Source organism: Tachysurus vachellii, chromosome 1 (genome assembly GCF_030014155.1).
Source record: "Tachysurus vachellii isolate PV-2020 chromosome 1, HZAU_Pvac_v1, whole genome shotgun sequence".
NCBI classification, from domain to species: Eukaryota; Metazoa; Chordata; class Actinopteri; order Siluriformes; family Bagridae; genus Tachysurus; species Tachysurus vachellii.
Genome location: NC_083460.1, coordinates 22,536,996 through 22,564,983, shown reverse-complemented (window position 1 = coordinate 22,564,983; position 27,988 = coordinate 22,536,996). Strand labels below are relative to the sequence as shown.

At 40.3% G+C, this 27,988-nt stretch overlaps 3 protein-coding genes across 4 annotated transcripts in view; 2 read left to right on the top strand and 1 right to left on the bottom strand.

Moving 5' to 3' along the window:
- The window catches only part of vps13c (vacuolar protein sorting 13 homolog C), a 61,736-nt gene extending 55,352 nt beyond the window's left edge, over window positions 1-6,384 (top strand). The window contains exons 75-83 of one of the 2 annotated variants that reach the window (XM_060877399.1): window positions 637-712; window positions 820-983; window positions 1,208-1,253; window positions 2,480-2,603; window positions 2,744-2,858; window positions 3,995-4,086; window positions 4,731-4,854; window positions 4,953-5,033; window positions 5,743-6,384. In XM_060877399.1, coding sequence (XP_060733382.1) covers window positions 637-712; window positions 820-983; window positions 1,208-1,253; window positions 2,480-2,603; window positions 2,744-2,858; window positions 3,995-4,086; window positions 4,731-4,854; window positions 4,953-5,033; window positions 5,743-5,844 — 924 coding nt within the window. In that variant the 3' untranslated portion in view covers window positions 5,845-6,384. Of the gene's footprint in view, window positions 1-636; window positions 713-819; window positions 984-1,207; window positions 1,254-2,479; window positions 2,604-2,743; window positions 2,859-3,072; window positions 3,847-3,994; window positions 4,087-4,730; window positions 4,855-4,952; window positions 5,034-5,742 lie in introns of those variants that run through there. The other variant, XM_060877400.1, reaches the window with a different exon arrangement.
- A 1,804-nt stretch (window positions 6,385-8,188) lies between these two features.
- Window positions 8,189-14,335, top strand: rcn1 (reticulocalbin 1, EF-hand calcium binding domain). The gene is made up of 6 exons (XM_060877398.1): window positions 8,189-8,750; window positions 10,885-11,078; window positions 11,305-11,483; window positions 11,638-11,698; window positions 12,942-13,141; window positions 13,653-14,335. Exons 1-6 carry the CDS (start codon window positions 8,518-8,520, stop codon window positions 13,758-13,760), a joined length of 975 nt encoding a protein of 324 aa, XP_060733381.1. The 5' UTR covers window positions 8,189-8,517; the 3' UTR covers window positions 13,761-14,335.
- Window positions 14,336-15,418: 1,083 nt separating this feature from the next.
- zdhhc13 (zinc finger DHHC-type palmitoyltransferase 13) lies at window positions 15,419-27,731 on the bottom strand. The gene is made up of 17 exons (XM_060877397.1): window positions 27,595-27,731; window positions 26,314-26,510; window positions 25,281-25,403; window positions 24,457-24,534; window positions 23,252-23,396; window positions 22,320-22,384; window positions 22,045-22,207; window positions 21,135-21,260; window positions 20,903-21,036; window positions 19,987-20,087; window positions 19,254-19,378; window positions 18,729-18,791; window positions 18,271-18,364; window positions 18,017-18,100; window positions 17,721-17,875; window positions 17,528-17,625; window positions 15,419-16,378 (listed from the first exon to the last, which is right to left on the bottom strand). Exons 1-17 carry the CDS (start codon window positions 27,616-27,618, stop codon window positions 16,234-16,236), a joined length of 1,920 nt encoding a protein of 639 aa, XP_060733380.1. The 5' UTR covers window positions 27,619-27,731; the 3' UTR covers window positions 15,419-16,233.
- Window positions 27,732-27,988: the final 257 nt, after the last annotated feature.

Here is a 27,988-nt window from a genome sequence, read left to right as displayed (position 1 = left end):
TTTGACACTTTCCCCTTTTTGTCTGTTCCCTGGCTTTGACTCTGGATAGGTACAGATAATCTAGGGCTGTTCTGAGACACTTAAGTTACAAAAACAGCAGCATCTTGAATGGGGTGGATCAGGTCCCATACTAAAAGGCTAAACTTGCCATCAAAAGTACTCTTATTATTTTTAAAGTCTGTTATTTTCGGAGTACAAGCTAACAGCCTATGGGATGTGATAGCCTAGAGGTTAAGGCGTTGGAATACAGATAGGAAGGTCATGAATTTGAATCCCAGGTCCACCAAGCTGCCACTGCTGGGCACTGATGTTTTTTCAACTGTTCTCATAATTTAATCTCATTAGAGTCAGGGTGCAGTTCCCTTACCACATGGTGAGACACCCGGTCAGGATACTCTATTTGTAGACATTTAGCTTGAATCAGATGTTTAGCTTGAATGCATCATTCTATTTATATGCATCATTTATTTAAACTTCAGTGCACACAGCCAAAATACATATATATATACACATATATATATATATATATATATATATATATATATATATATATATATATATATATATATATATATATATATATATATATATATGTGTATATATATATATATGTATTTTTTTTATTTTTTTATTTAGGGTGCTGTTCAGGGTCCTGAGGAGTTCGCAGAGGGATTTGTCATTGGTGTGCGCAGTTTCTTGGGCCATACTGTAGGTAAGGCTTACTGATGCTCTTCAGATTTTCACTCTCTTCCTATCTCTTCCTATGTCTCTTACACTCTGATGCATCATGTCATTGCGTCCTCACTTTCTGTCTTGAAGGTGGCGCTGCAGGGATGGTGTCCCGTATTACGGGTTCAGTTGGAAAAGGCCTGGCTGCTATCAGTATGGATAAAGAATACCAACAGAAACGTCGGGAAGAGATGAACCGACCCTCCAAAGACTTTGGAGCGAGTCTGGCAAAGGGAGGCAAGGGCTTTCTAAAGGTACCTCAAGCTCTCTGAAAACAGTGTACTTTAAAAGTACAGTAGCTTGTAGTGCTTAGTTTTAGACATAGAAGAATAAAATGAATGATCATCTAAACATTTAATGCTACACATGAGACACTGTAACTAAAAATGATAATGAGTTATGATTAGTTGAGAAATGAACTATGAGTGAATGTACAATCAAATGGTTACTTGGTTATTTATTTTTATTTTTTTAACAGGGAGTGGTTGGAGGTGTGACAGGAATAGTCACCAAACCCGTGGAAGGTATGGCACTTAATCTAAACTATAAAATTGATTAGATATACCTAACTTGATCTTAAATTTGTTGCCCATTTTGTCAGACATTTCTCTGGAAAGCAGACTTTCAGATGGTGGTTCAATGAAAGGTGGCCTAAACTGCAATATGGTGGTCACTACATTAAGAAATAAAATGGCCCAACTGTTTCATAGCAGGGGTGAAGAAGGTGGTCAAGTGGGTCAATGTTTTGCAGTGGTTTAGTTTGTAACATTGTCTTCCTGTATCAAAGCAATTATTGCACATTACTGCCATTACTACATTACCCATCAGCCCCTGCACATCACAAGATCACGCACAACTGAGTCAAGGTAATAAATTATGCTCCTTAGTATTTAGGGTCTGTCATGTGTAGCACTCTTTGTTGTGTTTTCAGCAGGTTCGAGCATTTTGGGTTTGTATTAAAGCTTCATCTGTACCTGCATCCATCTCCGGCTCAGATCCCTATTTTATTTTATTTAGAGATGCCACACTAAATTCTGTTGCATTGTGTACAATGACAATAACTTACTTTCAAACGTCACACATTAAGATCCATTAGAAGTATAATTCATAAAGTACACTTCATAGTGAATTCATTCATTCACTGAACATAGAACAACCCACCATGTGTTCCTCAAAATAAAGTGTAAAACATGCAAATTTATTAAACTTTGCTTAATATGCTAATCCTACTCTTGCTAAATAGTCCTAGTTGTAAATACTTTCTATAACAGCTGTGCTGTTATAGAGGATAAATGAATCAACAAATGATTATTGGTTGAAAATCTATGTGAAAAGTCAGTAATCATATACCTCCAAAGTGAACTACATGTCAGTGTACCTGATTAAATGGCTATTGAGTGAATATACAAGGTAGAAGAAGAAGAAGAAGAAGAAGAAGAAGCCTTTATTTTGTCACATAGACATTACAGCACAGTGAAATTCTTTCTTCGCATATCTGAACTTTAGAGGTTGGGGTCAGAGACAGCCATGATACAGCACCACTGGAGAAGAGAGAGTTAAAGGCCTTGCTCAAGGTCCCAGCATTGGCAGCTTGGCAGTGCAGGGGCTTAAACCCCAATCCTCCTATCAACAACTCAGAGCCTTAACCACTTCAGCCACCACTGCCCCATGATTTACATAACTAAACATATATGTATCATATCTGTGTCTAACTCAAAAGCTGGCATGGACGTGTGTTTTGTGTGCTCAGGCGTAAAGAAAGAAGGAGCTGCAGGCTTCTTTAAGGGCATTGGAAAGGGTCTGGTGGGAGTGGTAACTAGACCTACAGGGGGCATTGTGGACATGGCCAGTAGCGCTTTCCAGGGCATTCAGAGGTAAGATCCAGTATAAAACCATTGTAAGAGGTGTCATAGGTCTAATCTGTAATATTAACTAATCAATTGTAACTTGTAGCAACTTATTCATCCTTCAAGCTAATAAAAACACGATAACGAATCGTATATTATGATGGCAGGGCGGCGGAGTCAACAGAAGAAGTGACAAAGCTGCGACCTGTCCGCCTTATCCAGGAAGATGGCATCATCCGGCCCTACGACCAGCACGAGTCAGAGGGCTATGATCTTTTTCAGGTAACAACAATCAGACCTGAATTCTAAATTTGTTGCTAAATAAAGTTAAATCTGTGACATGCTGATTATAGAGCACTCAGTAACATATAGGAACAGGATAACGACTATATTTACTAGTTTTTGGGAATCATTTCTTCTGTTTTGTTGAGCTGATTCTTCTGATTTTGACCTGTCTGCCTATGTTTTTTTCCTTTCTTTTATTTCCTACATGCAGCCTGAGGAGAAATAATGGGTTTGGGGCAACAAAATGTACACATTTTCTATAGAGCAAACTGATATGAAGGTTATTATTTATACTTAAAGCACACTCATGCTAGGAACGCTTCAACGCAGCGATCTGTCATTTTACTGGTTGAATTGTTGAATTCTTGTTTGTGTAATGCAGTAGAAAAGTGTTTCTAGTGTTTGTTTAACAATGTTCCTGTTCAACAGCTGTAACCTTTTTGGATTTAGTCTGAAACACTTGTTTATTTTGCTGCAAATTCTGTATCTATATCTGCCAAAACGTTAAACTTGTAATACCTTATTTACATTTGCTTTTTTACGTTTACTGAAATATTCGGTGTGTCTACATTTACATGTCTTTAATGTTGTTAGTACTTGCTAATATGTTAGTAATTTTATTTTCGTTTGTCTAGAAGAAATGAAATTAGACTATTTAATACATCTATAAAGGGTAAGAAGACATTTTGTTTGAAATTAAAGAGTCCAATATTTTAATATGCATTTTGTTTTTTTAATGTTTTGGCTTTTCATATTATTGTTTAAATATGTTAGCATTAACTCAAATAATGAATCTTTAAACATTTAATGTCTAATGCACAATCCAACATATTCCTACTTTGTAATACCTCATAAATTACATAATGCTAGCAATTTGATTGCCTTTTACTGTAGCTGTGTTTTGTTTTATTGTGTAATGTAAAATTGTCATCTTCGGTGATTTGTCATAAACAATCATGACGTCTGGAATAAATCTTGCCTGTGACTGTGGTTCAAAGGTTTCATCTGTATACTGAATACAGTTTTTATCTGGTTATAAGGATTTATCTCTGTTAGCTGAAGTGAGTTAGGAATGTTTGAGAAGCGCTCTTGTAGGAATGTAAAAACATCTGTTTTATTTTTTTTCCTCTCAGCGATCAGAGATAAAACAACTTGATGCCGAGTTCTTTAGAGAGCACTATGAATATCCTGGACACAGAAACACCAACATTATTGTCACCAATAGGTACTTTCTGCTTTCAAACACACTAATGACAGATCATGTATTAAATAATCAATTTAAATAAAACAGTTTAAAGTTCTTTTGATGTTTCCACTATGTCACCAGCACTGAGCAGGTATTTCATCTCTTAAAGGTGGGGTGCACGATGTCGGGCCGACTAACAAAACAAACGTGTAGCCAATTAGCAGAAAGGGGTGTGTCTTGTCAATATGCGGCAGAGAGAGTGTTTACTGTGTATGTCTGACATTAGCCTCTGCTGTTACATCTACCTCGGGTTCTAAGTGTTGAACTTTGTCTTCCGTGTGAAACGGAGCTAAACCTTTCACGGTACAACACACAGTACTACAAAAACACATTTGTATTACCATAGTATTACTCATTGCGTTCATTTACTGATAAGAATATCCCCTCGGCCAGCTGCCCCAAAATGTTCCGCCATAATAGTTGCCTGGGTTACATATGTATGTGTGGGGCGGAGCTATCAGAACAGGGGTGACACCCATTTGGGTTAGGGGTGTGTTTATTTTGGTGATTTCAAATGTCAACATTGGCTTTCAAACATCGTGCACCCCACCTTTAATGAAAATGTAATTTGCTGATTTTTGGAATAAAAGTCTAAAAGTTTAACTTTGTTTTTCGTACTACAGGAGGGTGCTGTGTGTCAAAGAGATTGACTTGATTGGACATTTTAACAAAGAATGGGAATGTCAGTTTGAAGATTTCCTGCAGCCTCCGTGTGTTGAAGGAGGAGATGTGAAGATTTATTACAAGGTGCATAACTAAATAAATAAATATATTCGCAATATGCTAGCATCGACTGCACGTATAATACCAGGACGTAGACTGACATTATGTTTGTTTCTGTTTAGGAGCAGAACAAACTGAAGATCCTGAAGGATGGTCAGAATCCAGTGAGGGTGCTCCACTTTCAACAAGCAGACATGGCAGAAGTAAATCTTATTGTGTTGAAATAAAATAATCAGATTTTTCCCTAATAAAATAAAGAGCTTTTCACATGTGAAATAATAATTCCTGTGGGTGATTTAAACTCCAGGTAAACAGAATCACACTGCTCATACTTTACTCAGGGTTAACAAGTAATCCTGGGTTACTTAACAAGTAATCCTTGGTTAGTTGGTTAGTTTGCATATTTAATTCGATTCAATTTCAATTTATTTGTATAGAGCTTTTAACCATTTTATCATTGTCTTAAAGCAGCTTTACAGAAGTATGGAAACAGAAGAGAGAGAAAAAGAAATAAATATATAAGAAGAAGAAGAAAAAAAATAAGAATAAAAAGAAATAAATTGATATAAACAATTAAAGTTTAAAATTCATTTGAAAAAGATTAACTTAAAACTTATGATACTGTATATCTATCCCTATCTCTAACGAGCAAGCCGGAGGTGACGGCACCAAGGAGTTATTTAAGGCGTCAACAACCATGATTGGATAAAAACGGCACAACCTCTTTAAATAACAGCTTGTCTCGTGCAAGAGTAATGAATATTTAAATCCTCTGGCTGTTTTAAGCTTCCTGAGATGAAACAACTGTTTATACACATCACAGGATATCTCTGACTGTACAAAAGCATGTAATTTTTTTTCTGGAATTTTTTTCTGAAGCCTTTCAAAACTCCTCTGTGTTGTGATCTACAGAAAATGCGGAGTGCCATCCAGAATGCCCAAGTGGCACGCAAGCAGTATAAGATGGTCCGAAAGAAATCTCAGCGGTTCATCACTCAAGGCAAAATGTCCTAAGCTACATCACGCTAGCCACACCGTCCAGTCGCTTTCCTCATGGGTGAAGTATTATGGTTTCCCCCAACAGCTTATACATTTAACTCCCAAATAAATTTGCATCATGTACCATATACAGTTCACTGAATTGCATTACACATATATAGTGTGTGTGTGTGTGTGTGTGATATATATACATATATATATATATATATATATATATATATATATATATATATATATATATCTATATATATATGGAGCTGCAAGTATTTGGATGTTTTTTTTATTGTTTTGGTTCAGTTTGTCACGTTAATCAACGGTGGAAAGGAAGTGAGTGAAATCTAGTACAGTTTAGGAGATAAATTAATCTGTAGTTATGATTTATTGATTTTCTTTGTCTCTGTTTATCTGTTGAAATTATGCACTTTTTTCTCTTGTAAGAAACAGAAGACAGACTGTGTCTAGTACTTGTTTCTAGCTGACTCTGTTTGAAGATTGTACTGAGCAAATAGTTCAAACACACCAAAAACAAATTAAATACACACTGATAAACATTTACGGTGTTGTATTATTTGTGTTTTTATTTGTCGTGAGAAATTGATCCTGTCCACCACTGAATAATGAATTTATTAAAACAATACATCATGAATCTTTTCAAGAATTACAGTTTATTCTGTTTCTGTTATATGAAACTTTAACTCATAAAATACACATTATTATATTTTTTTTTTAGAAACGTAATTTGGAAATAATATACTTTTTTTTTTTTTTTTTGTTAATTTACATGAAACCTACTTTTGGTGATACTGTCCTAGGATTTTCCAACACATTAAAGTCAATTCTATGTGGGCGGAGCTATATTTACTCCAACTGTAAGCTGGAACTCATGATTGGTGGAATGGATCCACGTTTTTGGGGATTTATGGCGTGGTCATTCATAGGGGTGGAGTTAAATTAAACTTCAGACTCATCATCTTTGCACCGGGCCACATCACACCATCCTGTTATGGATTACTTTTTGTTAGGTAAGTCAAGTTCATGATAAAATGGTTAAAAGCTCTATACAAATAAATTGTCAAGTTGGGTAAGTCAAGTGTTTATTCTGATTGTGTTCATGACCACAGTTCTCCAACATTTAATAGCTGACTTCTAGCATGATCGTGCATCATGTCACAAAGTAAAAATCATCTCTTAACTGGTTTCATGAACATGACGAGGAGTTGAGTGTTTTTCAGCGGTTTCCAGTTCACACTAGAAGATCTGTGAACAAAGTATTAAAGTATAGGTTTAGCACCGCCTAATGTTAGCATACACATGAGAAGAACTACTGACACGACACGAGGCATTATCACAGCAAGTGTTTGATCTGTTGATTTGAAATGTACATCATCATCTTGGGAATCGACGTTGTTTTATGTCTAAATCTACAATTGAATTCTTCGTCAAGAATTAACCCCTGAAGTCTAGTACCTTTTCTGAAGCTCTCAGTCTTAGCATAAATGTTAAATATACATTAAACATTAAATCTTAACCAGATCAATAATTATACTCTTGTCTTATAATTATACTCTTGTTATACAATAAAACATTAATTCACATATTCAGCTTCTCGAATCTGATTGGTCAGAAGGTGTGCATTAATTTGTGCCTTAAAAGGTAGTTCCAGCTGTTCCGTTTATATTAATACGCTCTCTGTAATGTGTTATGGTTTCTTTCTACAACAGGGACATTTTACTGTGTGTGTGTGTGTGTGTCTGTGAGTGTGATGTGTGTGTCTGTGAGTGTGTTTTGTGAATGTGTCTGTGTGTGTTTTGTGAGTGTGTGTGTGTGTCTGTGAATGTGTGTGTGTGAGTGTGTTTTGTGAATGTGTATGTCATATAACAAATCCATGTTCTTTACATGACACCGTTACTACACTTAATACGGTAACCGTTACCATGGTAACCTACAATGCCGCTCTACCCAGCTGAGGTTTCTTAGAGAACTATTTTCATTGACAGACAAAATAAATTAAAAAAAAATATATTTGTCCATACTGAAATGTAATAAATATTGTATGTTATTAAAAGCCTGTCCGTGTGAAATAAACCTGTTTACTTTAGTTACTGTTTGTTTTTGTTGGTTCTACAGATGAGCTCGTGCACACTGGGTTATCAGGGCTGTGACGTCATCGCCTGGGTGTTTGGGGTTTCTGTTTTTGTTTGTTTTGTTTTGCAGACGACAAATCGTGTATATTTTAGTTTTTATTTTATTTAATCGGGTTCCTTTCTGTATAAAGATGTATATCAATAAACTAGATAAGTTCCCGAGACGAATCTACGGAACGGTTTAGTAAGATTGCGTGTCGTCCATCAACGTGGCGCCACACACACACGCGCGCGCGCGCACAGGCCACTGGCAGTGTGTGTATGGGGTTTAAAACTACAGGGGGGGATCAAAGGCGTGTGAGAAACGGATTTAACCGAGAACTCTCTAAAAAAGAAAAAAAATAGAGAGACTTTGGACATCAGAACGGATTTAAATTCGCAATTTTTTTCTTTCATCCCATAAATCTGTGTTTCTTATTCTGTGCGCGCGCGTGCGTGCGTGGATCAGTGTGACTCGGAGCGCTCGAGCGGTTTATTTATAACTTAAATAATCCGAGTGTTTATTAGAATACACAGAGCCCCTATTCGGACAGCGCTAGTAGCCATGCACGTAGTGTGTGTTGCGTGTGTCGTGTGTGTGCTGACGTGTGTGGTGGAGCTGAAACCCACGTTGAGAAAAGACAGAGTTCATCATGAAGCAGAACTGAGCAACAAACCTCATGAATCTCAGCACGCGCACCAGCAGAGCATGCAGTTCGACCATGAAGCTTTTCTGGGTAAAGAAGAAGCCAAGACCTTCGACCAACTCAGTCCAGAGGAGAGCAGAGACAGGCTGAGGTGAGCAGGCCAGGCTCCAGCTCACACTAATCCAAGAAAGGCATTTTCTTCTCCATGCATTTACACCATTAACCTTTTTATTTTTCATCGATTATATGCATGAACATGTCCAGGTCCAGGAGCTGACACGTTCTGGACAGGCCAACACAACATTACTGGACATGCACTGAAAGAATAGAGTCAAAGGTTCAGTGTGAAACTTAAGATATTTGTGTATTCTGAATTTTAATCAGAAAATTTTATAATTAAGGTTAAAACCATAAGCAGTGTGAAATCCAGCAGGTCAATCAGCATCTCCACTGTGCACTTTATTAGGTCTTTAATACTTTACCTGTACACCCACTTATCCATACAGTGATCTAAATTGACCGTCATAATGTGATCTGAGTGATTCTGACCGTGGGAAGATCCTCGGTTCCAGATTATGTGGATTTTCACACACCGCCGTCTCTAGAGTTTACACCATAAAGAGAAAAAGATCCGGTTGTGCAGACAGAAATGTCTTGTTGAGAGATCACTGTAGAAGGACCAGAGCAGACAGAAAGACTTCGGTAACTCCGATAATCACTCTGTACTTTGTTGAATGTGCTGAGCAGAATTCAAAAGCATGTCTGACTACATGATGTTCCTCTTCTGTTCTTCTGTAAGCTGAGAACAGAAAGCTCAGACTGGAGTGGGCACAGAATCAGTCAAACATCTAAAGACTGAGAAAAAAACGCTGCCTGGACTGATGAACTTGGATTTCTGCTCAGACACACAGATGGAAGGGTCAGAATTTGGCACCAACAGCATGAGCTCATGGACCCAACTTGCCTGTCAGCGAGCCAGTCAGTCATGGCCTGATAGACACGAGTGTTTATTCTGATTGTGTTCATGACCACAGTTCTCCAACATTTAATAGCTGACTTCTAGCATGATCGTGCATCACGTCACAAAGTAAAAATCATCTCTTAACTGGTTTCATGAACATGACGAGGAGTTGAGTGTTTTTCAGCGGTTTCCCAGAATACAGATTTCCAAAATCTTGTGAAATCCATGAAGTCTTGAGGCTGTTTTTAGAAAAACGGAGGCTTCTGCGCAGTTTTACTCTAGTGTTACTAATAAAGTGCCACTTTATTACAATCAGATTAAACACCAGTGTTTCCTGTTTAACACAAATATTCATAAGTGATAAGCAACTGCTTGGTTTTTAGAAGACTTTGTTGTAAGTGAATCCAGCCAGTGTTTTAGTTCCGGTATAAGTTGAGGTTAAAAATGAAGGTTCCAAGAGCGCTGGTATGTTCTGATGTGTACACTTATTACAGGGTGTCAGTCTGTCTGCTACCATGGCAACACAGTGCTTTATCCATCTGGGATTTTCTTTTGGGACCCAGAAGGATAAAAGCAAAAATAAAAAACTTTGGTCATATTTGTTTGAAATGTCAGTTACTCCACATTATTTTGGAGTAATCCCTCCTAACCCCCTCCCTTCCTCCCTACACCCCTTCCTTCCTCCATCCCTACCCCCTTGCCTTCCTGCCTTCCTCCCTACCCCCTGCCTTCCTCCCTCCGTCCCTCCCTCCCTACACCCCTCCCTCCCTACACCCCTCCCTTCCTTCCTCTCTCTCTACCCCTTCCCTTCTTTCCTCCCTCCCTCCCTTCCTCCCTGCCTCCCTCCCTCCCTCCCTCCCTTCCTTCCTTCCTTCCTCCCTTCCTTCCTCCCTCCCTCCCTTCCTTCCTCCCTTCCTTCCCTTCCTTCCTCCCTTCCTTCCCTCCCTGCCTCCCTCCCTCCCTCACTCCCTTCCTTCCTTCGTTCCTCCCTTCCCCTCCCTTGCTTCCTCCCTCCCTACCCCTCCCTTCCTTCCTCTCTACCCCCCTCCCTTCTTTCCTCCCTCCATTCCTCCCTACCCCCTCCCTTCTTTCCTCCCTCCTTCTCCCTCTCTACACCCCCTTTCTTTAGCCCTTTATTCATTCCACCCCCTCCCTTCAACCCTTCCTTCAAACCTTATTCCTACTTTTGTTCTTTTTTCTGTGTAAAATTATCAAAATGGAAAAAAAAAAATGCTTTTTCTTTCTGCCATATTTGTGCATCTTTACCCTCTTATTAACCTCTAACTGTGTGTGTGTGTGTGTGTGTGTGTGCGCACGCTTGCAGTAAGATTGTACATCGTATTGATAGCGATGCTGATGGGTTCATCACCTTTGACGAGCTGAAGCTTTGGATTAAACGTGTTCAAAAGCGCTACGTTTATGAGAACGTGGCTAAAATCTGGCGTGACTACGACCTGAACAAAGACGATGCGATTGGCTGGGAGGAGTACAAACAGGCCACATACGGATACTACCTCGGTGAGTGTGTTTGTGTGTGTGTAATGTAACATGGTAACGGTTTCAGTGTTAAAAAAAGAAAAACTAGCTGAAGAACTGGGACGGTGAAATATAAAGTATGAAGTGTGGGACGGTGAAATATAATGACGTAAAAGTGATTGCTGCAGTAAACTTGGAGAAGCGGCTGGGAGGTTTGTGATGTAAGCCGTGATATGTTGTGATGAGGCGACCTGATGTCCTTTTGCAGCGAACCCAGAAGAGTTTGCAGATTCGACAGATCAGTTCAGCTTTAAGAAGATGCTGCCCCGAGACGAGCGCAGGTTTAAAGCGGCTGATCTGAACGGAGACGAGAGAGCAGAGAAGGACGAGTTCACCGCTTTCCTCCATCCTGAGGAATTTGAGCACATGAGGGACATTGTTGTCCTGGTGAGTGAGACAAGTTTGTACTAACAAGCAACTTCGTGAGGGCTGAAATTATATATTCCGTGTTACATCAGCTTACGCAGTTGACTAGAAAGAGTCAATCAGCACAAAGTTTTTTTAATCAAGTGTGTTTTTTTTTTTGTTACTTGATGTGTAGGAGACGTTGGAGGACATAGATAAGAACGGAGACGGCTACGTGGACGAAGACGAATACATCGGTATGGAGATCATGGCATTGTGTTTGTAACGTTTGTCATATTGACAGCATTTTTCATCACCAGACTGAAGAACACCACTTGATTTCTGCTCTTTTTATTAGTGACTGTAAACACAGTAGCTGCAAACTAGACTTTTCTCACTGATTGTGAAAGCAGTCTACAGTCACTAATAACTTGTCTGTCACTGTGATGGATGAGGGAATGTCAGTTCAGTTGGAGAATTGTTGGTGGTCTTTACTCTTGGTAATAATGGATATAAAAAGAGATTAAAAATGTCTTGGGTGATAATTAGCTTAACCAGCAAACACTGGCCAATTTAATAGGGACACATGGACACAGGACTCCCTGAATCTGGACTGCTGTACATTAGAACACTGGAGTGAAATGTTGACTCTTGGTTACTGAGCATTTCAACAGAATGAAAACAGTTACAGTTAGTTTTAGGTCAGTCGTATAACATGCAAATATAATAATGATTGGCTAGATCAGAGTTAGTCATCCATCCATCCGTCCATCCATCCATCTATTCATTCCAAACGTATTTGTCCATCAACATACACCCAAAAATCCGTCCAACCATCTTCCCAAACACACCCACCAGTACAACCACTTACCCACCCATACCTCCATCTGGTGTATCCACCTTTCCAACCACCCACTGATCCATCTACCCATCTATTCAACCATCTATCCAGCTTTCGTTCATTTTACTCATCAATCTATCCTCTGACCCATTCATTCATCCATCCATCCATCCAACCACCTACCCACCCACCTATCCAACCATCTGTCCATCCATCTATCCATTCTTTCATCAATCCACCCACCAATTCAGGCACCTATTCATCTTCAGTATCATGTTTAGGCACAGCTACATGCTGGCTCTGACCTCCATCCTGGGTGTAATGAGACTCCAGTCCATCACAGGACACCATGCACATTCATTCATTCATCCTGTAGCCTGTCCATCTGATGGCATGTTTAGGTGTACAGAGCTGATTTTCTGGGAAGCATATTAAGCTGTGTGTGTGTGAGTTAGATGGCAGGATATTTCAGAGTACTTACAGTATTCTTTGTGTTACACTGCTAATTAGGCAGCAAGCTAATCTCTTTGGCTTGTTTTTTTTTCTTCCATAAACAATCCTGAAGATAGACTTGATGATGTCTATAAAATGTATTGTCTGATGTAGTCATGAGTTTGCTATACATATAAGGTGGTCGTTTTTTTTTGCCTGAACTCCAGCGGACATGTTTGCCCACGAAGATGGCGGGCCTGAACCAGACTGGGTGAAAACCGAGAGAGATCAGTTTTCCGATTTCCGAGATCTGAATAAAGATGGAAAGATGGACATGGAGGAAATTCGTCACTGGATTCTGCCTCCGGATTACGATCACGCTCAGGCTGAGGCGCGACACCTTCTCTACGAGTCTGACACCGATAAGGTAACTACAAGTGCAGTCTGTATCCTCAGTCGTACTCGGAACATACTGATGAAACTAGTGACTTACTGAAATGTTGGAACGTTTTAACTATGCGATTGATGTAAGAGCGTCGAGTCCGACGTGAGACAGAGGCTTCAGACGTGAGCTGCTCTTGATCCAGTGAACCCTGGGATAGATGATGAGTAGTGCTTCGTTTTCTTTAGTTGGATTTAAGTCTTCCAGGTCTTTAGGTCCATCAGCCAGTCCACCAATGGAGGTGGTGGAGCATGTTCAACTCAGTGCTGAGTTTTGCTCGTGCACCAACACAGTCGGACCTGCAAACATCACAAAATGAAAGCCGAGATTCTGATCTATTGTCTAATATCCATCTTTCGATCTCAAACCCAGATCTTCAGGCCTTGAGGTTCTTCCACTCTTCACCTGGTCATGCTTCTCGTTTCTGTGATGCTCTTTCCAGCACTTCTCTGTGGTATCAATTGGTGTAAAATAAACGTACGTATTTGTTTTGCAGGATCAGATGCTGACAAAAGAGGAGATTCTACAGAACTGGAATATGTTTGTAGGAAGTCAAGCAACAAACTACGGAGAAGATCTGACCAGGAACCATGACGAGCTCTGAACACAACACGAGCAAGCACAATATTCATCATTTCTCCATTCACACCATTAATAATACTATACTATACTATACTATACTGTACTATACTAAACTACACACTGGCCCATCGGTAATCACTAAAACATTCTGAGGATGTGAAAATCCAGCACTTTCTCCAGGATTGACTGACTGACAGATCTACCGATTTGCAGATCTCTAATCTACCTCAGTGGCCTTCGTGGCTTTTTCTTCTGTTTGTGAGTGAATTAGAGACTATACCTGCAAGTTTGTTTCACAGATTCATTTGTGTGTTTACTGCTGAGGAAACACACACCTAGTGTTACACAGTCAATTACAAACCCAGCATCACAATATGATTTTTTTGTTTCTTTAATAATATATGTTTGTGTCAGGTTTCTGAGCATTAAATCTGATCACATTTTTAAAAACATCTTGTTTTAACTTTTTACTCCGTCATTTGTACTTGTTTTATGGATTCATTTTATGGACTTGTTTTGCCAGAGAAACCCAGTCAAGTTGCTGAATAATCCCTGAGATTTCTTTTTCATAAAAAAATAAATCTTAACTATTCTGCACAGCCTGTGTGTGTATTCCAAAAGAACTATCCATTTTGTCTTCATTTTAATGTTTAGTTTTTGACTTCAAACTGCATTCAAACACTTGGACACCTGGTTTGTTTAATATTTTTTCCTGCAGCTTGTGAATAAGTGAATTAGTGAAAGTGAGTTATCTGGGTATTAAAATACGCTCGAATGTGCGTCTGTACGCTAAGTATCTCTTTCACTGGTGTTTTTTTTTTTCTTTCTTAACTTTTACAATTTGTTTGGCGAATACTGTGGTTCCTGGCCCCTTATTCTGATAAAGTATGCTGCAGTTTAGTGAACTGTAACCACCAGCAGACGGCGCTGTGTTGGGGGGAATAAAACCCAACACCTGTAACCTCCTGATACCCAGAATTTTCAGCTGTGTATCAGCAGAACCCTAAGATCACAAATCAGCAAAGATCTATCTGACTATTTCTGACTCAGTTCTGGCCCAAATTCTCAGTTGTATAACACGAGATAAATGTAAGTCAGTCAGTCGCTCTGGATATAGGCATCTGCCAAATGCTGCAAATGTAAATGTTTGTGCTAAAACTAAATGTTTCTGTTATGATGTCCATTACAACAAAGAAAAACTTTCCTTTTCCTCACCTGCATCTCTATCCCATAAAATTGTATATCGTAAAATCTTAAAATGTTTCTATTTGGGCTCCGATTGAGAACGAATCCTGTAATTAAGTCTGAAAGTCTGAACTATTTCCCCTGCAACACTTCTTTCATGCTTCCACACGTCGTTTGAAGGCAACGTGTGAATTTACACCTTCAACAAGTGACTCATGAGAATACAGTGACTATTAGAGCAATTATAAATGACTTAAGTATCAATTAGCATAACGAGTAAAAGTCTAGCGACAGGATTAGCTGTACTGAAGAAGACCTGGAGTCAGGTGGAATAAAAAAACAAAAGCAGTAAACACACAGGCCTGAGCAAATTCTTCAAAATGCATAGAAAGTTTACTAATAATAGAATACTTCAGTCATAGATATAAAGGTTAGAATTCTGTTTTTGCTAAACTGCTATTTCACCACACAAAAATGAACGCCTGCACAAACCAACAACAAAAAAATGTTGCTTTTATTCCAAAGAAAATCCTTCGGCCCCGCAGGATAGTGCATTTCTCCCTGGCTGTGAAACAACCGTATAAAATATGAAGACAAATTAACAGAGTAAAGAGTAACATGACTCAGGAGAAACCTGTTATTTTCCTACTTATTTTACAAAAAAGGGATGACTATATGTTTACAAAAGAACTCAGAAGAAAATATCATTGTACATTGCATGTTTACTCTCATGCAATGAAGGCAAGGACAAGAGCTGCTCCCTTCCTTCGTTGCATGAGAGTAAACATTTACAGATCTATGTTCGTAAGATGGTTAAAGGTTCTGTGATGTACACTGACTTCCATAAGTATTTTGATCCCATTGAACTGAAATTGGGATCATTTGTCATGAATTTATATAAAATAGCCAGAAAATCTTTGAAATCTGGTGGAATGTCTGCTCTTGGCCCAGTATGCAACATCTATTCCTCAGTATGCAACAGCTTGTATTTTGTGTGTTGGACGTGTATGTGATCGCAGCTCGTGATTTTTATTTGTAAATATATCTGTAAACTGTATTCCAGCTGTTTTAGCACTATGGATTGTTTTATGTAAAAAAAAAATCCCCGAATTGATCCAACATATCAAAATGTGGAACAGTTCAAGAGGGTGTAAATACTTATGCAAGACTCTGGCACATACCTCACAGACAGACATGTATTTTTGGTCAGATAGATCAGAGAGTAATGCAGATTATGTAAAATGTGCCCGTGTGCAGTCTGTGATCTGGCCGTCATCACAATACAAATGTGCTCAGTGATGTTCGAGATGTCAGACAGGGTCTAGGCTGCTAAACATCTGATGGTCTCGGTTTAAACCCATGGGAAGCTCCTGAGTCCAGTCCAACACGAGAGGCTTGCACAATCCGCAGCAGCGCAGTTGGAAGAAGTTCACGAGGTTCTTCAGCACACCCCGGCTTCACACACAGACGCAGAGAAAGAAAGAGAGAAAGAAGAAGAAATATTTTAAAACCGGTGATTAGTCCAATGCCACTGTTTCAGCCCTACCTTATTTATCATAATTCTTATGTTCTTGATTTATTACATTCCTTTTGCATTTATTTTTTATTTTATTTTGTTTATCATCTCATGTTAAGTATCTGGCGCCAAAATGTTAGCAGCAGATCCTCTCTTGTGACTCTGTGGATGAAATTTGTTTGTCCAGCACATCCTACAAACGCTTGACCGGATTGACATCTGAGGAATTTGGAGGCCATGTCTACAACCTTGAACTCCATCATGTTCCTCAAACTGTTCCTGAACAATATTTCTAGTTCGTCAGGGTGCTGAAAGAGGACACTGCCATTAAGCAACACAGTTACCATGAAGACGTGTAGTGGATCGACAGCAATGTTGAGGTAGGTGGTACGTGTCAAAGTAAAAATCCAGGACCTGAGGTTTACATGTCCATTGTAAGAGCTTTGGGTAGTGTCCAAGACTCAGCATGGTCACACTGACGCTCTGCAGATACACAGCTTCATACGGTACAGAACGAGACAAGACTTCACTCCACACATCAGTGAGTTTTGGGCTCCTTGACGCTGTCACCGGGTCTCTGGTTGTTCTTCCTTGGAGGACATTTGGAAGGTTCTAACCACTGCATACCAGGAACACCACACAAGACCTGGTGTTTTGAAGAAGCTATTAACCTAGACATCAGTCTAGACATCACACAAAACGGCTTTTGTCAAAGTCGATCAGATTCTCATACTTACCCGTTTTTCCGGCTTTTAACTCAACTAAGAAAACGGACAGTTCGCTTGCTGCCTAATGTGTCCCCCTCCATGACAGGTGCCACTGTAACGAACTAAGCAACGTTATACTTTTTACTCTTCAGTGGGTTTATCGTTACAGCTGAACGGCTTGTATAGCGTCATTCGTTTAGAAGGTGCTTTCAGGTCATGATTGAACACCTTCAAAATGGAGATGTTCCTGTGTTATTGGTGACTAAAGTGATTTCCTTTAGGTCAATCCTGCTCACTTGGACCTAAGGCTTCTGTGATCTGGTACTCTAGTGAACCCAAACATTGTGTCCCCCTCTGTCTCATTAAGTGAAGTGTCATTACTTGAATGGGTTCTGCCTGAGAGAATAAGCCTGAGGGAGTTTCCTCTGTCCGTGTAGCAAACTCGCTCTTTCTGCAGTCGTCAGTCCAAGAAATGCAATCTACCACAAAAAATAAGGAAAAGAACGCATATATTTGTAAAAAGATCCTGAAGTGTGAGTTACTGTCAGCAGCTACTGAAGAACAGAGATGATACCTGGTAAAGTTGCAGCCCGAGGGTGACCGAGGCCCAGGCCGTGTGGAACAGGGTGATGATGCTGATATAAGTGATCCAGGGCGAGCAGGTGAACAGCTCCGTGATCGTTTCCCACAGCCCGTCTGAAGCCCTGCTCACACACCTTTGTGACCAGTCTGTGTGCAAGCACACACACACACACACACACACACACACACACACACACACACATGTTCACACACGATACACAGAGGTGTGTAATAAGTCAAAATCATTATCAGTGTTAGTGTTGCTGCTTATGACAGGAAGGGACATACACACAACACAGTTGTACAGCATCCAGCCACACACAAGGTTTAGTGTCATGAGAAACAGAACAAAGAAGTGATGATTCCTGGCACCTGGGGGGTAAAGGGAGAGATAGTGAGATGACAAAAAATGGGCACGGTTAATATAAAACTTGTAGCCAAAACAGTGCCAAGATTGTATCAGAAGAACATTTCTACCTTCCATTTGGTGAATAAAATAAAAAAATAAAAAGATAATAAATTTAAAAAAAAAGGCAGGTTACCTATACAGCCATTGATCCAGAGAGAGTGATGGTCCTGCTTAGCGATACAGGAGTTACAGGAAAAGCAGTGATGAGCTCTCATAGGCTTCCTCATCTGTACATACATGACATTTTATATAAATAACTTCGAACTCTATAGTCAGATAAATATTTGGACACTGACAAAGTTTTTGTTATTTCCACGACAGCTGTCCACCATAGTGTATTACAGAAGGAAACTTAAGTAATGAATATGAGCTCAAAGTGAGCTTTTGGACTTCCAAATCGGGTGAACAGTAAAAGAATACAAGCACTTTATTATGAACATCGCTGCACCAATTATCTAATCATCCGATCATGTGGAAGCAGCATGAAGACAAAAAAACAACAACCCTGCAGATACAGTTAAACAGCAGACTCCCTCCCATCAGGGTAAGTGCCAGTGGTATATACTGAAGAGCAGCCTGTGTATAACTCACCATACATGATGTGCAGAAGATCCTGGGGTCGAGGCAGCCTGCTTCTGCCAGGACTACAATGTTCTACAGGGGCACAAAAAACAGGTTTTTACAGTTCTTACTAAACAGACCGTAGCCCCGTCCCCTGTGTATGAACACACCCGGAAATCTCTATACCATACGAATACTATTAATAGCCATCTTCTGCTTTCAGCTTTTCCTGTTAGGGGTTGTCACAGCGAATCATCTGTTTCCACCTAACTCTATCCTCAGCATCCTCTACTCTCACACCAATCACCTTCATGTCCTCATTTAACACATCCATATATCTGGTCTTTGGCCTTCCTCTTGACCTCTTACCTGGCAGCTCCATCTCTAACATCCTTCTACCAATATAACCATCTCCTCTGTACATGTCCAAACCATCTCAATCTAGCCTCTCTGACCTTGTCCCCAAAACGCTGTTCCTCTGAGGTGCTCGTTCCTAATCCTAAAGCAAGGATATGGTGCATCTTGTTTTAACAACAAAAAAAATCTCATGCTCACCTTCTTCTTCTCCTCCTCGGTCACCCTGACAATCCCAGGGTCAGTTTTGCAAGTGCGCAGGTAATAATACAGAAGAGCCAAAATGGTTAGGGGAAACATCATCTGCACCACTGTAGTGGGACCATGTGATGTCTGAAGTTAAGTCTCAATACACACAGAAACGCACACATACATATTTTATTCACCTACATCTCTATACAGTTGTAGACCAGAATAATTGATCAGAGACCATCCGAGTTACTGGTTTAGAAGTGACCCAAGGCCACTAACAGTTTCAGAGAGACGAAAAAGCATCAGAAGGACAATCATCTAAAAAATACTTCAGGTGACGTCGCTAGACGAAAGCTACTCCTGTGTAAAACGCATTTGGAAAGAACTTTAAAAGGACTCCGAATGCAAAAGGAAAAATATTCTCTGGTCTGATGAAAACTGAACTCTGGGCTGAACTTCATGCGAAAAACCAGGTATTGAATGGGAGATACTGCCCAAATCCAGGTGTGCAGAGCTTGTAGAGGACGTAGCCAAGAAGACAAAGCTGGAATGGTTACATTAGAGAACTGGAATAAAGGATCTAAACGATTATACTGCATATAATCAGAGGCTCACGTTATTGAGTTCAGTAAAATTGCTAAAATGTCAATCAATATCGATTTAATACACTTTAAATGAAATCTAGATCACAATAAAGCAAAAACTGAATGGTTTCTAAGATTACTGTGTGTGTAAAGGATATCCGGCAGAAACCACAAGCACCAGGTGACAAGCATCCAAAATACTGAGGCAATGAGGGTGGTGGAGGGAACCAGACTCTGAACTGTGGCACTTGCTACCCGTCTGGATATGAGCCAGACGCACACAGACAGACACGCACACAGAGACACGCACACACAGACAGACACGCACACAGACAGACACGCACACAGACAGACACGCACACAGACAGACACGCACACAGACAGACACGCACACACAGACAGACACGCACACACAGACAGACACGCACACACAGACAGACACGCACACAGACAGACACGCACACAGACAGACACGCACACACAGACAGACACGCACACACAGACAGACACGCACACACAGACAGACACGCACACACAGACAGACAGACACAGACACGCACACACAGACAGACAGACACAGACACGCACACAGACAGACACGCACACACAGACAGACACAGACAGACACGCACACAGACAGACACGCACACACAGACAGACACGCACACACAGACAGACACGCACACACAGACAGACACGCACACACAGACAGACACGCACACACAGACAGACACGCACACACAGACAGACACGCACACACAGACAGACACGCACACACAGACAGACACGCACACACAGACAGACACGCACACACAGACAGACACAGACAGACACGCACACAGACAGACAGACGGACAGACAGACACGCACACACAGACAGACAGGCACACACACAGAGACAGGCACACACACAGACAGACAGACAGACAGACAGACAGACAGACACAGAGACACACAAGCATTTGCTTTTTATTAATAATAATAATAATAATAATAAAAACACTATACACAAGTGTAATTGTTTTGTGCATTTTAAAACAGATAGAAATATCTGCACTTATCACGTGTGTGTACCTGCAGGTGAGGTTGATCATAGCGAACAAACATGCAAGTAGAACCCCTTTTAGCAGCCAGGACTCGGAACTTAAGTCCAATATGGCTCCTACTGCCCACATCACACACACACTAAAGACACACTGCAGAAAGGCCTGCAAGAGATGCACACAAAACAAATGAGAAACTTAAATATCCTTTTAAACATTCCCCTAAAGACAGAATCTCTCAGGCTGTGTTTGTAGATGTGTACCTGGTAATTGTTGAGGAATCGCAAACAACGTGTGTTTGATTTATTGCGGTCGTTTTTCACCACATTCAGCATGTGAATCAGCAGAGGACTATTCACCTGGTGGGCCAAGTCTATTGGTGTGTGACCCTACACACACACACACAAAATGGAAAAACATCATAAGCACAGAAATGAGGTGAAGCTAAACACATCTTTAAGTGTTCTAGCAAAAGTGAGGTCCATAAATATGCTTTATAACCAAACATGTGTACTTCTGACCATCACACCCTTACATCCTCTGCACTCAGGGAAGGCTTTCCACTAGATGTTGGATCGTGGTTGTGTGGATTTGTGATCATTCAGCTACTAGAGCATTAGTGACATCAGACACTGATGTTGGGATGTTGAGAAGATTTGAAGTACAGTTCATCCCAAAGGTGTTCAGAGAGAGTCAGGGTTCTGTGCAGGACACCTCAGTTCTTCCACTCCAACCTCTACACAGGCACATTGTCATGCTGGAGCAGGGTTTGGACTCAGTTCCACTGAAGGGAAACTGTCATGCTACAGCACCAAGTGACATACTGTAGCACATATGGGTGTGCTGTTCAGCGGTTCACATACTTTTGGTCACCCGAAGCATACTTTAAAAGAAGCCTTCAAGATATTTTGGGACACAGAATGTTCTGTATTGACCAAAATAAGAAACCTGACAGGAATCTAATTGGGATTTTTGCCTTCAGCCAGTGGATTGCGTCCTAAAAGTGCTTTAAGTCCTGAACCTTTCACCTGATTTAGATGAACAGACCCTCTGTGTAACTGATTTAACATCAGGATCAAGAATTTTTAAACTGTACTCATATGATTATATTGTCTGTCATTGAACGTTCGTATTTAACTGCAAGTTGAATCCAAGTTTTTTTTCCCCCCTCACATTGGCGTTCTGCAGCTCCACACTGGCTCCAGACTCCAGCAGGATGTGTGCGGCATCGACGTTACCAGCAAGTACAGCGCAGTGCAGCGGCGAGTTCCTGTTCACCTTATCTACTGCGTTCACTGATGCGTTACACCGCAGCAGGAAGTTCGTCGGTTCTGGCCTGTAACAAGCAAAACGCACGGCAGGCACGATCAGTATCTGTGATTTATTTAAACTAAACATCTGTTTGAACGGCTGCATTCGAGAATTTAAGTGTGTGATAAAAAAATTACCCAATAATTTTCTGAGCAGCCAGCATCAGTGAGGTCTGTCCGTTTGCGTCGGAAACGTCCACTTCCTGTGAGCACACCAAACACCAAAGTAATGCAACAAGGAACAATGAAGAGAAGCATATAATCTGTGTTTATCACCGTTTATATACACATGTTGATCCTAGCTGTGGTACTGACCTCAACGTGTGTGTGAGAATATATATATATATATATATATATATGGGGAAGTCGTGGCCTAATGTTTAGAGAGTTTGACTCCTAACCCTAAGGTTGTGGGTTCGGGACCCGGCCGGCAATACCACGACTGAGGTGCCCTTGAGCAAGGCTGCCCACTGCTCCGGGTGTGTGTTCACTGCTGTGTGTGTACACTTTGGGTGGGGTAAATGCAAAGAATGGATTCTGAGTATGGGTCACCATACTTAGCTGTATGTCACGTCACTATATATACATATATACACACACACGTATATATAATCTACTGCATCTTAATTTGCACGACTCATTATAACTGATCAAGCAGAATGTGCAACATATAGTCAACGGTGTGTTGTGCAAGATCACCTAGAACAGCCATGTCCAATCTTATCCACAAAGGGCCGGTGTGGGTGCAGGTTTTCATTCCAACCAAGCAGAAGCCACACCAGAGTCTACTAAAAGCCAAGAACAACTAATTAAACATGTGGAATCAGGTGTGGCTTCTGCTTGGTTGGTATAAAAACCTGCACCCACACTGGCCCTTTGTGGATAAGATTGGACACCGCTGACCTAGAAGGAAGCCACAGATGTCTTCTTTTGATTTGATTCTCAACTCTTTCAACTAGTTGTTGAAAACCTTCAGTATAACATGCTAGCTAAAAGTTCATTACAATTTGAGAGGAAACTAGACATTAGTTCCAAATTACATACATCGAAGTGTCCCCAGTGTCTCTCACCTGACCCTTGGCCATCAGATATGCCGCTATAGGCATGTTCTGGAAAAGCACAGCGAGATGGAGGCCAGCGTATCCCTCTCCGTCCACAAGAGACGGATCGGCACCGTAGCGCATCAGCTGGATTACCGTTTGCAAGTGGCCCTGTCTGAGAAAACAGCACCACACACGCATCAGATTACAGGAATAGTGACTAAAAGTAGCAATAAGGCTGCTGTAGAAACAATCAATGTGAATCTGAACACATGCTTCTTAGGTTTGGAACAGTGTGATAAGTAAAAACTGCTGCGCTCCTCTTCTGTGATGTTTTTCCAGGTGTTGCAGCTTGTGTTTGTTTTGTGGGGTTTCTCATTTCAGGTTCTTCTTCAGGAGGTGAAATGCTGGTCAAACAGGTTAAGGTCTGTTGATTGACTCATCCAGTCTAAAACCTACTTTTTCCCCCCGATGAAGTCCTCTGTCGAGTTGGCAGTGTGTTTTGGGTCACAGTCTTGCTGTAATTCGACTGAATGATTGGATAATTAGGTAATCTCTTATGCTGGCCTTAATAGTGAGGGCTTGTTCCTTGCAAGACCATGAGTAGGACTCTCTTAACAGTAAGTGTACATATTTGGTATCTGATACCTCCAACTCCTTTACCAACTCCTTTATTGTTGCTTTCAAGATAATGTGTTTCTTAACTGAACAATACAGTGTCTGTTTGGTCCCAAAGGTTGTATATTTCTATACAGTTTGTACAGATCATTTGGAAATTGCTCAGAGGAACCAGACTTTACACTTTTTTCTCCTGAGGTCTTGGTTGAGTTGTTTGGATTTTTCTATGGTATCAAGGGCAAACAGGCACTGAATCTAAATGTAGGCCTTTTTACACCTACAGATGTGCTTCCATTACCTCATAATTATTAAACCCACTGGAATCCTGATACAGTGATATATTTGGCATTAAAAGTGGACTCAAAGGGGAATTCGGGTCTCTTTCAGGACGAGCTCTTAAGACAACTTGCCCTCGTCATAGCTTCTTTAGGACTATCAATCGGAAGGTTGTGAGTTCGAATCCCATGTTCATCAAGCTGCCACTGCTGGGCCCCTGAGCAAGGCCCCTAACCCTCAATAGTTCAGTTGTATAAAATTAAATTTAAAAAATGTAAGGGGAAAAAAAACAATCTTAAGTACCAGAAATTGAGTGTGTGTGTTTTTTTTTCATTATTTACCTTATGGCCCAGTGGAGTGGTGTAGAGTTTAAATCTCCACCCAACTGATCCACAACTGCACCTTTAGATATATAATACCTGTAACACACAGATCCAATACATAAGACAGGGCCGTAGACATAGTGACACAACTCTACCATTAGCTACATTTGCATGCCATGTTCGTACAGCACGTGTCTAAACCGAACAGTTTCCTCTAACATCCAAAAACCTCATGCATGTGACAGCAAAGGTGAACATAGTAAAAGTTTCATCTCTCACCAAAGGCTTTTAATGTAGGTAAATTTAGACTGATGGACTGGAGAATGGGAGCTTTCCTTTTACTGTATGTATGAAATGCTTTCATTTCCCATTCAGATCAAGATCAGTGATATCGGTGGTCAGTGTAAGCCTGTCATCATTGAAAATAACAAATAAACATTATCTATTAGATTAATACTGATATTAACACTAAAAGAGGGCAGTGATAGCTCAGTGGTTAAGGTGTTGGACTACTGATCGGAAGGTGGTGAGTTCAAATACCAGGGCCACCAAGCTGCCAATCCTGGGCGCCTGAGGAAGGTCCTTCACCCTCAATTGCTCAGCTGTATAAATGAGATAAATGCAAGTCGCTCTGGATAAAGACGTCTGCTAAATGGCGTAAATCTAAAAGCAAATGCCTGAGAATAATTTCAGAAGAAATGGGGGTTTTATTAACACTGCATCCTTGCTAAATATCTGAGAAATGTATTGAGGTCCATTTAAGTCTCTTATCTACATAGATTAAAATCTCAAACATGAACTGTTTTCTTACTCAAGGAATGCAAGAAGTGGAGAACTCTTACTTGATGAGATCTATTCTGTTATTAATGGCTGCCCAGTGCAGTAGAGTGACATTTTCTTTATCAGGGTGTCGAACATCGCAACCTGCCTCGACCAGCTCTTTACACCGATCAAACGCGCCAAACCTGCAAAACAACAAAGCATAAAAAACAAAGCTTTTTTAGTGTGCACTGAATTCCTCGTTTGTGAGATGAATTCATAGTTTTGGACTGTGTGGTGCGGAGAGTAGCTTTAGGATCCTGAGCATGGGTTACGGTCTGTGTGGAATTTCCCATGTGTTTGAACATGTTTTCTGTGGGCTCTCTGGTTGTGTGTGTGTGTGTGTGTGTGAGTGTGTGTGTGAGATCCAGAGTGTATTCCTGCCTTACTAGTAGTGTACCTGAAACTAGGCTTCGGATCCACCAGAGCTCTAATCAGAATGAAGCACATATGACAGAATGATCGAAAGACAAGACATTCAAATAGAAAGACAGGAATAAACTATCATATTATGGGGAAGAAACACAACTGAAGATGCAAATAATTACCCATTGAGGGAAAAGTACAATCCACCTGCTGGTATTTGTGGTGTCATTTAAATGAGTTATTCAAATCCAAAAAAAAAAAAAAAAAAAAAAAAAAAAAAATCACACCTACAATCATTTACATTTATTTGTTTGACATATGTTGTCCAGAAACTCTGTAGAATGTCTCTGGGTGCTGTAGAATTACAGTTCCACTTAACTGGAACTAAGAGTCTAAACCCTGTTCCAGCATGACAATGTAATTGTGCAAAAAGCAGCTCCATGAAGACCTGGTGTAAAGGTGAACGGTGGACTGGAAGAACTCAGTGTCCTGTACAGAACCCTGACTCTGACTCAACCCCACTGAACATCTTTGAGATGAACTGGAGTCTCATCAACATCTTAACATCAGCGTATGAACTCACGAACACTCTTGTGACTGTAAACTTCACAACTGTATGATAGCAAGCTTTATGACTTGCTTCCTGTGCTCTTATGCAAGAATCACTGAATCATATGACTATTTACTTACTGTGTGGCTTTGACGATGTCCCAGCTGCTGCTATCTTCAATGTGTGTGTATTTCTTTGGTTGCTGTGTGGGGTCCAGTATGGTTTCACCCCTCTGCATGAACGGGAAATTGGGCATAAAACCATGCGAGTGGCCACTATGTACACCATGCGTCCCATGACAGCTTTGCCCATCGTTACCATGGCTGTGACCATGACCCTGCAGAGACAGAAAATGACCAAATCACTTCCAACAACCGTTTCATTATTCCATCAACCACTTTTACATACTGTACACAGACAAAAGGTTCTGAGACAGCCGACAACACCCTGCCTTGAAAGAGACGTCTTGCAAACGTCTTTGAAATTAGCTCATGGTGTGTGATTTGTTTTAGCATTTCAAAAATACTTCTGGTTAGATTGCGGGGAAAAAATACCTTGTGGTCCTTCTGAGAATATAAAACCCTCTCGATCACACAGCGTGTAGTACAAACCTTTCATTCAAGGCTGTCTATTAACTTAGACTTTCTGATGAAATATTCCAAAAGGAGCAAAGCATTAAAACATTAGTTGCAACCATCTTGTGGACAAATCACTCTCAAATCCACCCTCATCACAAAGATAACTATCAGACACAGGAGGCGTGACCTTCAACAGCTTTTATTTCAAGAGAAAGAGATGCAATAATTTTTAATGAAATTTTAAATCATTATTTTGGTATAACCAGGTAAAAACCTACCAACCTCCACGGTTTACCGTCTGTGTTGTGTACCCTGTGATGTTAGGATGCTCTACAGCTTCGCTCATGTGTATCAGAGTCATATTATTCTTATTAGACATCATTTTAAACAGAAGAATAGTGTAAACAATACAAATGTCCCTTCTTCTTCATCTATTTTCTCCTTGTAGTTCTCATACCATGCAGTCATACCATAGCAAGTGAGAATAATTCAATCTTTAATCAATAATTCAGTAAATCAAACTGTACTTTCATATTGTAGAAATGTTTTTTACTTTTAATGTCACACACTGTACAGTTTCCTTCATTTGAAAAGTACAACTAAATAATTAATAATAACAGACTCAAACCTTATTTTTTTTTGTAGCCTCCTAATGTTTGTTACTTCTCATCATTACGTAGCGTCAGTTAAATCAATAGTATAGTTTATAGTGAATTAAAGACACACAAGGCTGAATTCTACAATTAACTAGCTAGCTCTGTTAGCTAGCTCTGTTAGCTACTAGCTCAGTTAGCACATATACTAAACACAAGCTGCTGACAGCGAATAAACTCGCTCACTCACCCCACTGCCTTCTTTCCAGTCCATTTTTACCGCATCCGAATGTTGTAGCTTATATAAACTTATGTAGCTTATATGACACCAAAGCTATGAGGAAAGCTAAATGCTAAAGTGAACCTTCACTGAGACTACTTCCTGGATACCGGAAACAATCCTAGCGATCTGATTGGTCCAGCTCCAGCACTATTATGCAGGTGGTGTTGCAATAGGAGCTTATCACACATGGTTGAAATTCTAGGCATTGTTTTAAAACAACTGTAAAGAAAGAATATATGTGAAGGTTTTTTTTTTGTTGTTGCTGCTTGTGATCACGAGATAACAAAAGGTACATTTTTTTTTTAAATCAAATTAGTCGAAATGCATTGATGACCATCCACTAAACATCAGGGAGCTCCTT